This window comes from Nanorana parkeri, unplaced genomic scaffold (assembly GCF_000935625.1).
Source record: "Nanorana parkeri isolate BGI_ZX_2015 unplaced genomic scaffold, ASM93562v1 scaffold2191, whole genome shotgun sequence".
In the NCBI taxonomy this organism is placed as follows: Eukaryota; Metazoa; Chordata; class Amphibia; order Anura; family Dicroglossidae; genus Nanorana; species Nanorana parkeri.
In genome coordinates, this window is record NW_017308459.1 from 45,332 (window position 1) to 55,180 (window position 9,849).

At 42.4% G+C, this 9,849-nt stretch overlaps 1 protein-coding gene across 1 annotated transcript in view; it reads right to left on the reverse strand.

The window, feature by feature from the left end:
- Nucleotides 1-1,390: 1,390 nt before the first annotated feature.
- Nucleotides 1,391-9,849, reverse strand: part of LOC108800996 (cytochrome P450 2C5-like) — a 15,117-nt gene continuing 6,658 nt past the window's right edge. Inside the window, exons 5-9 of the mRNA XM_018572975.1 lie at nucleotides 9,654-9,830; nucleotides 4,151-4,292; nucleotides 3,060-3,244; nucleotides 2,638-2,779; nucleotides 1,391-1,617 (exon numbers count right to left, since the gene is read on the reverse strand). Coding sequence (XP_018428477.1) covers nucleotides 1,439-1,617; nucleotides 2,638-2,779; nucleotides 3,060-3,244; nucleotides 4,151-4,292; nucleotides 9,654-9,830 — 825 coding nt within the window. The 3' untranslated portion in view covers nucleotides 1,391-1,438. The remainder of the gene's footprint in view (nucleotides 1,618-2,637; nucleotides 2,780-3,059; nucleotides 3,245-4,150; nucleotides 4,293-9,653; nucleotides 9,831-9,849) is intronic.

The following is a 9,849-nucleotide window of genomic DNA, read 5'->3' on the forward strand; positions in this document are numbered from 1 at the left end:
GGCTTAGTTGGTTATTTTTAGCTAACCTCCCATATAAAAGAGTCCGGAGACTTAGAATTATGAAATTAAAAACACACACACCAATAGACTGTAGAGAGAGCATAGCTGGGGAGCTCCCCAACAGGTCCAACCCACTACAGGCTGCCTGTAGAAAACTACAAGAGGGCTGGAGACAAGACCAGTCACCCTGCACAAGTTGAGATATCAGCATTGAGCAGTCTTTATTACAGGAGGGAATGGAGGCAAGATCAGTCACCCTGCACAAGGAGAGAGAACAGCAGTGAGCAGTCTTTATTAAAGGAGGGGGCGGAGACAAGAACAGTCACTCTGCACAAGGAGAGAGAGCAGCAGTGATCGGTGTGTGTTCCTGAAACTGCTCCAGAGCTTGTGTTTTTTTCATCTATCCCAGCCCTCCTGGCTCCTTCCTGGGGAAGCCATGGAGGTCGGAGGGGCCTCTCCTGCTGGGAGCTCTCAGTCTCCTGGGCTGATGAACGGTTCTTTATTACAGGAGTGGGCGGAGATAAGACCAGTCATCCAGCACAAGGAGAGAGAGAGCGGCAGTGACCGGTCTTTATTACAGGTTGCCATGCTCACTCCTTCACTACCTCCCTGTTCTGGCTGAGCCCTCGGAATGTTCATGTAATAGATCGGAGCTTCCAGGTGCTTTGACTTGAGCAGCCAATAGTGCATGTGCTATTTTTTGCGATCTCACCTCACTGGAACGCAGGGCATTGCGGTACCACACGCGCTCCGCAGGCAGGAGATGTATCTGCGGTGCCATTGAACTGATTGTTCACATCTACAAAAAAAGTCAGACACCAGGTGCAGTTTTTTTTAATTACAAAATATTTTATTGGTTCAACAGTTTTAGAAAATAGGAGTGATATCTCTCTCTATATATATACAATATACTGTACAAGTTGTCACACGTGTGACTCATGTCTTATAAGTGAACACATTTAAAGAACACATAAGCAGTGTGCAGTATACGTTCAGTATAACACAGGGAAGGAGCTACAAGAAGTATAGAGTATGAGCATGGGAAAAAAGAAGAAACACACTGCATGGGCTCTCCGGGTCTTGGAATATCACTTTCCCCTTTACATGCATATCTATGTTACCCATTATGTATCATTAAAGCACAAGGCGACCTAACTCCCAAGTTCCACATTACAGCCGGCGCGTCAATGTATCAGTTCTGAAAATAATGTTCATCGTGTATCTTGAACCTTATGCATGTGAAGACTCTTCATGTATGCACAATGGGAGATAGTACATTTCAGCCAAAGGGAAATTGTTAATGCAAAAGAGAAAAATGTGAATAGAGCAGATACATTGGCAGATCCTGTATGCTTTTTCTGCCCATCTCTTTTTCATTCGGTCGGATATTTGTAAGCGGACATAGCTTAGATTATACTACTGTGATTAAATATGCATATTAGGTGCGAGGTATTGCACAAAGCTGGTAAGATTTCGGTCTACGTATTGCTGCGACTGCTGGTTCAAGGTCTATCTCAGCCCCTGGGGGAGCCTGGAAGGTGAAGTTCTGGAATATTGATGTGAAGAAGAGGAAAAGTTCAATTTTGGCCAACGTTTTACCAGCGCAACTTCTTTTGCCTAGAGAAAGTACACAACAAGGGTATTTAGAGTGAAATCAACTTTAACTGCACTGTTCAGTTCTTTCCTGAGCACCTATTGCTCTGTATGTTGCCACGTAGGCATAAATAATCATGAAGATCAACTGGAAGCCATTGAAAACCCTTACTGAAGATCAATTCCCATTGAAAGCAAGCTTTCATATTGGCTCTGAGGGTTACACAGCAACTGGTTATAGTCATGACTCTGTGCTATTCATCCTCCCTCATTCTAACACTGACCACACACATAGGGGTCTATTTCTAAACAGTTTACAGGGCCATACCCCGTGAATATGTGAGAACGCTCGTTTTGTGTGGATACATGCCAAAATGAATGTTCTTTCCTTGTTTTTTTTACAAAGTAATGTATTTTTTTTCAGTGTCCACTAGATGGTGGACGTTACATAGTTACATAGTGTTTGAGGTTGAATAAAGAGCCGGTAACTGACTGAGAAGTCAGCCCAGTTCTCCACGAACCCGAAGCCCTCTTTCCAACACCAGCTCCGAAGCCACTTGTTCCTATAGCTCCGTCTTGTGGTCATAGTGTAATATTACATTAAAACAGGGACCTGCAAATTGTCTATAAAAAGATAGTGATAAACAATCTATCATACTGTAGATTTGATTTGTTTAGAACAAATATTTGTTTCACACAACAATAAAAAGACGGATTTGGTCTAATTTAAATGGATTTTTCACAAGGACAAATCACCCTGTTCCATAAAAATGGTCAATCATGATTCAGAGTGATCGAATATTGCAGTGCAATTGATTTCAGAAAGACGTGATCTATTTATTCAAATAGTAGTTATTTTGAGCAATTGCATAAAGTATACGTGAACATGAGACAGCGAGGAGCCTACAATGGGAGGAAGGAATACTTGATTGGTTCAGGTAATGATCTTCAAAATGTTTTGTAAACTTTATGGAACTGATCAAAACTACTTTGTATCTTCCCAGTGATTAGAATTGTACCAACATGGTATTCTTTAAGATTTACCGATAGAGAATGGGATGAAGGCATCATTCTGTTTGAAATTTCCTTCTTCATCCAGAAAGTGCTCCGGATAAAACTCAAAGGGTTTTTGGAAATAGGCTTCATCTTTCAGTGCGGAGCAGAGACATGTGACGACAATGGTGCCCTGCAAGGATCAAAAGTCAATGAAAAACTGAAAATACATTTATATATAAGAAACCATTTCAGCAGTCAGTTTTGAAGCATTATTTAAATTTTAAGAAAAAAAACATGATTTGGGGGATCGGAGTTGAGAAACAACGTTCTGCATTTTCAGAATCTGTTAAAGCCCAACTAGCATATTATTTTTTGTCCTGAGACACTCTTGGCCTGAGAGCTGCTGTAGATTTAATCTGTACATTATTACACCAATAGGTATTGAATGTTACAAAACATTATGTAGTCACCTTTGGAATGAAATATCCTCTAAATGTGACATCTTGAGTTGCTTCATGCGGGGTCCCAAATGGTGCGATATCAGCAAACCGCTGGCTTTCATGAATCACGGCATCAGTGTACGGCATTTGCTTCCTGTGCTCTGCTTGAGGTTGGGCCGTGCCGATAATGCTATCAATTTCACCTCGAACTTTCTCTGTCAAGGAATAGATACCGTGACAGACATTTCTTATTGGCTGTCCAGGGGTGGGGTCTTCTCAGGATCCATTTGACATTATTAACTGGACAGTGGACTTAAGTGAGTAAAACATGCTTTGCATGGTGTAACAGGGTGCCAGTAAAACCAGCCAGGTTGGCAGGAAAAGTGATAGATGGTAGATACGGATCCTTAGATTCATCATCTAAGGTAATGCCAGCATAGATTTGGAGGTAAAGAAAAATAGCTCTTTACCTTGTATTGGTAAAACAAATGCTGTGGCTGGTGTTACTAGGAGTCTGATAGAGCTCTGGGTGGGACAGACTCCTAGTTCCATGGACCGTAGTTTAGTGAAGACTGCACAGGACTTCATTAGTGTGCAGCTGCACCTAGCTGAGGGGGAAGTGTGTGTCTCAGTGCAAGGAGAGACAGTGTGCTGAATGCAGCAAGTTCTGTGTTTGGAGCCAAGCCTGTCAGCAGGACAGGGTTCTGTGGATGGACTGTAACTCTCCCCATAAAGGAAACGGACCCAGCTCAGCGGACTATCGGTAATACCCAGTAAGGCTCAGTGGAGCGGACTTTTATTTGTTTATGACAATTACATTTTTTTGGCTGGATGCCTGTAACCTTTTTTTTGTTGATTGATTGCTGTCTGGAATTAAAGCTGGCATTTTTGGTTGAAGAGACTGCGAGTTTGCTCTACATTGAGACTAGTTCTCTACAATGGTAACAAAAAAAACCTCACAATTGAAGTGGTGAGAGAGGGTAGAAAGGAGCTGTGATTATTTTACTTTAATTATGACCAAATATGAACAAAGGGTTATTTTTTTCCCCAGAGATGAGTTTTAGTTGTGACCAAATAAAACATCAAATAAGTTTTGTTTTTTTTTAAACTTGATTTCTTACTTTGTATTTCTGGATATTTCATCATTAGCAGTATTGCCCATCTGAGTGTGGTGGTAGTTGTGTCCATTCCGGCCATAAAAAGATCATTCACCAAAAAGGTTAAGTTTTCATTGTGAAAATACTGAGAGGATTCTGTTTTCCCCTAATGAAAGGAAAAGTAAATAATGAATATATATGAGTTAATAATTCCTATTTATCCGCAAGCTACCAAGGTATGTGTTGATGTTTACTAATGGAACCAGAGCTATCCAACAAGTGTCTGCATTTCTTGTGGTGGTGGGGGCTAACTCATGTGACTAACTAGTATGTTTTCAGAAGTTATAGATTTAAAGGGGTTCTAAACCCGGCATTTTTTTTTTTGCCTATATCTACGGCTATCCAGCAGTAGATATAGGCAAAACGTTTTTTTTAAAACAAATGCTTTAACAGCGGTTTAAACTTACCTTGTTTCGCTGCGCGCTCCCGTCCGAGAAAACGAAACTGCTCGGGCGGCCGCAAAGCATCTTGGGGCGGGCGCATGCGCAGTTCGGATTGTCAGCCGGGAGTCGAGCAGAGACACAAGGTAAGTCTATGGACGCGTGCACCCGCATGCAGACACCGCTGGATCGGAGAGTAGAGAGGAGTCAGCGCTGGATCAGAGAGCCGCAGCACAGCTGGAGGGACAGATGAAAACATGGGGAAAGAAGAGGAAGATCGGATCATTTAAGCTAAGTGCGAACATTTACATTGGGGGAGGGGGAAAAAATTATCCTTTACTGTCACTTTAACCTTAAAACACCATGCTGTAGTCTTGTTCAGTCCTTTATAAAATGTATTATTTATAATTAAATGCCATCAAATCATAGTTGACTCCTGGTGACCACATGTATAGGTTTTATCTAGAATGACCGGTCTTCTCTTTGTGATTTTAGCATCTATGACTTTATTCAGCTCCCTTATTGCTGACCTATGTCTTCTCTTTCCTTTAACTTTTCCAGTTTAATTATCTTTTCCTGTTAATTGGTTCCCTTCATTTTATGTCCAATATAAGACAGCATCAGCCTAGTCATCTGGGACTCAAGTGAAAGGATGGACTTGATTTCCTGACGGATCAATTTGTTTGTTATAATTGTCTTTTATGTGTAGCATTCCGCTGACCCTCAAAGGCATGTAAGGGACACCAGAGGCTGACATTTAACCTCAGGAATGAGTCCTTAGCTGGTTGTGGAATAAGATTTTATTCCTCCAACAGTTCACATGGTTTAAGGACTACAGACACCGAGGACAGTAGCTTAGAACAGTCTGAAGACTCACTAACTGCTTTCCAGCTTCATAATTCAGAGGGCATTTAAGCCGATGGTAGTGACATTGTGTACGGCAGAACTTCAGCTTGTTAGCAGACAGCAAAGAACTATCTGGACGAGACACCAAACTCCCTCTCAGGTCCAAGCCACATTTCAGCTTCTCTGGCACCTCTTGCAGACAAGTTTCCTCACTGGTGCTTCTTCCCAGGAGCAGCTTCCCCCTGCAATGGAAGAACAGCTGTAGACCCCAACACTGGGTCTCCATTTCTGACCATATGCAGGCCTTTCCTTGGGGTGCAGGGCTGGCCAGATCGCACAGTACTACACAGACCCTCCCCAAGGCAGGAGCCCGGGAGAAAGAGTCACTCATAGGGGGTGATTTACTAACCTAAACACACGCACGCACTAGGTGCGTGTGATTTTTACACAGCAAAACGTATTTATCAACCAAAAAGTCTCTAAAAGCATATTTCCACTAATGCCATATATGGAAAAATCATGCACATGATGCATATATAATGCTGCTTCACAGTTTAGACAAAAATGGTTAGCTCATGCATTTACATTCCTGCATTCATCAACGCAAGCAACACAACATAGAGCTAATTTACACAAGATCACCTTGCAAATTCATGCTTGGCTTTGCACAATACACCTGCTGGGTGTGTACACACTACAAAGGTGTTTAGATTCCACCCATAGATCATGCTGGGAGGGAACACACTACAGAGGTGTATACATGTTCGTGGTGTGTTTATAAGGTTAGTAAATCAACCCCATAAAGTCAGCCCTGAACATTAAAATCCTCCAGCATGCACCACTGACTATGAATCATCTAGTGATTGGCTAGGCAGACGCCTATATTCATAATTCATTATTAGATGTTCTGCTCTATTGCAAGGTCACACCCAGCAGGAGGCATATACAAACAAGAACACTGAGCTTAGGGAAAACCAAATGAGCAAATAACTATTAATCAACTTAGACTGGATACAGTCCAGCAGAACTAATTTCAAGGAGTCACACTGTTTAGGGCAAGGTGGCTATTTATTTATTTGCCAACACTGAGATTTAAAGTTCAAAGGCATCGTCATCATCCAGCTATCATATCCATAGTGACAGAAAACACTATAGTCTGAATCATTGTAATCATTGTACTAGACACATAAGTACCTTTGGAAATCTTCTCTAGATATTTTGTTTTTGATCTTCCATGGGCCGGTCTATGTTTTATTTCTTGACTGCTGGATTTTTTTAGCTAATAATTGATCCAAGTAAGTGGAAGCTGTCTTCTATATCTGTGACTTCACCATCAATGTCTTTCTTGTTTTAATAACTAATTATATATATATATATATATATTTCAGGTCTTATCTATTCGCTCTGCTCTTTAACTTTCTCTTTGAGGCTTTTGAGGTCCTTCTACATTTTCTCCTGTGAGCATTGTTTCACCAGCATATGGAAGATTGTTGATGTTTTTTACACCAGTCTTGGGCTCTGTGAATCTGAATGCATGCAGCAGAACCCATTACACAAGGGGAAAGTAGTATTGAGATGTGAATGCTAAAGGGTGACTTGTGAGTGGATAAGTAACAGCTGATGAGCATCTTAATATTTTTGGTGACTTTGTATTAAAACGCAACTGCCAGGTAAAGATTGAAGATGAACATATGCATGCCGTACACACACCTAGAGGGACCGGAATGTATCTTCAGTACTCCGCAAGTGAACTTCAAATCTCACAACCTTCTAGACATGTGCGATTCATTTAGTTCCGAATCAAAATTTGTACAATTTTTCCGACATTTGGACATTCAGACACATCCGAATTTACCTCCTCTTCTCCCGGTCCGTCCGCTCCTCCTCACCCCCGGTCCGTCCACTCCTCCTCTTCCTCTGACGGCTCTTCAGCCCCGCCTCCTGCCTCCTCTACATATGCAGGCTGAGAGCCAAACCCAGCCAGCTATTGGATATTTTAAAATGCAATAGCCAATAGAAGGCTGGCTATTGCACCCGCCCACTGTCAATCAGCATGGGAGGACCTGATGGAGAACTCTCTCCTTCAGGCCCCTCCTCTGCTGATTGACAGCAGTCAGTGGGCAGATGCAATAGCCAGCCTGTTATTGGCTATTGCAATTTGAAATATCCAACAGCAGGCTGGCTATTGCTCCTAGCAGTAAATAAAAAAATTAAAATAAAATAAAGTTAAACTAAAATTAAAAAGACAAAAAAAAGTTGAAAAAGTTAACTAAATAAAAATGTAAACAAATAAAAAAAAGTTTATAACAGAATTTAAAATAGAAAAAAACTTTTTTGGGTGTCATTTTGAATAAAAGTTTTTTTTAAATTATATTATCTTCTGAACAAGGGGAACAGACAGCAAAACAAACGTGACCCTTCCCTATGCTATCCAAAACTAAAAAATGTTTTTTTTTTGGCCGGAGTTACACTTAAAAAATGTACCTGTTCCGACTTACATACAAATTCAACTTAAGAACGCACCTAAAGTCCCTATCTTGTATGTAACCCAGAGACTGCCTGTACATAATACTAAAGCTGATGCTTCAAGTCCGAATTTCCGAATAGCATTTGGGAGCTCCTGAATGCCTTTCAGATCTGGAAGCCTCAGCTTTAATATTATGTACGTATATAGCTCCCAGACACGTATTGCTTTCTGGAGCTCCTGAATAGGGATGGGCCGAGTATTCGATTCGAACATTAGTTGGAATCGAACATCGGCAGTTCGAGTGCTCGCCGAACGCCGAACTTTATGGGATGTTCGCGGTTTGTTTGACTGCGGACATTCAATAATACAAAATGCCCACTGAATCTCTGATTTGTTAGTCTTGCACCTGATCACATTTGCCCAATCAGGGCTCAGCGGAGGAGGGGCCTGAAGGAGAAAGTTCTCTATCAGGTCCCCCCATGCTGATTGACAGCAGGCAGTGGGCGGGTACAATAGCCAGCTTGCTATTGGCTATTGCATTTTACAATATCCAATAGCAGGCTGGGTATGGCTCAAAGTCTGCAGATGAAAAGGAGGCATGGGGGCGGGGCAGAGGACAAGCGGCCGGACCGGGGGAGCGGAGGAGCCGACGGACCGGAGGAAGAGGAGCCAATGGACCGGAGGAAGAGGAGTGGATGAACCGGGAGAAGAGGAGCGGACGGACCCGGGAAGAGGAGCGGACGGACCGGCAGAAGGCGAGGTGCCGCGGCCAGACGGGGGACCGGAGAAGCAGACGGACCAGGGGAAGACAGCAGCAGAGGTACGGGGGCAGCGGAGCAATGCAGCGGTCTGTGTCCCCGCTGCCTCCGCCAACACAGGCGGGGATTTGAAGGGACACAGGCCGCTGCAGCCACATGTACCGGCAGCTGTACCCCCATACCCTTGCATTGAGTTTGTACTCGAACATTTCGGCGGTTCGAATACGAACCGAACACGGAGGTGTTCGGCTCATCCCTACTCCTGAATGCTATTCGGAAATTCGAACTCCTTAATGCCATTCGGGTCAGGGCGCTTCAGCTTTAGTATTAATATCTGTATATGGTTTTCTGTGGTATTCGCAACGAATATTAGTTAGTAAACTCATCTGAAACTAACGAAAATTCGGATTTCGTCCGAATCCGCAACCCTGAACCAAATTGAATTTCGGACCTGAATCTCGAAATAATGAAAAATCCGAACCAAATTTTTCCGCAGCTTACATGTCTACAACCTTCTAAACTGCAAGTTTGAACTTGCTGAAGATCAGTCTACCCTTCCCACCCACCAAACCTTTCTATTGCTCCATCACTATGACAGGTGGGCTCACTAGTTAATACAAAGGTTTTGGAAAAGGTGGCTTGACCTTCAAAAATTTACAAATAAGTGAATAAGTGATAATTAAATGTATCATTATACCTGTGAATATCCATTCTGAATACCAAACACTCAAGATCAGTTAAAGGAGAACTATGAGGTGAGCGATTTCCTCATCCTCATAGTTAGAGCCGACGTGTGACAAAGAAACTGTCACAGGTCGGCTCTATCGATCGTGAACTGAGCAGAAACATGAACGGGATCCGTCCCGGCTGCAGCGCTCACAGTAAATCACGGGCTATACTAAGCATTGGGTCACGGGAGGACGCTAGTATATGTCCTCCCGTGACCCTAAAGAGAACTATGGGGAAAAACGACATAGTTCTCTTTTAACTCATCTCTAATGAAATGCAATCCTTACCTCTTGCTGCTTCACCAGGAAAGCATCGATAAGATTCCTCTGGTCATTTACATCTAGATGTTTCTTCTGTTCAGTAAATGTTGCTCTTATAAAGTTTTCCATCTGTTTCATATTGTCAAAAAATGTTTGATGAGGTCCTGGAATATGGTCCAACAATTTTGGAAGGACATTGTACAGCTTTTAAAGAAAAAACATA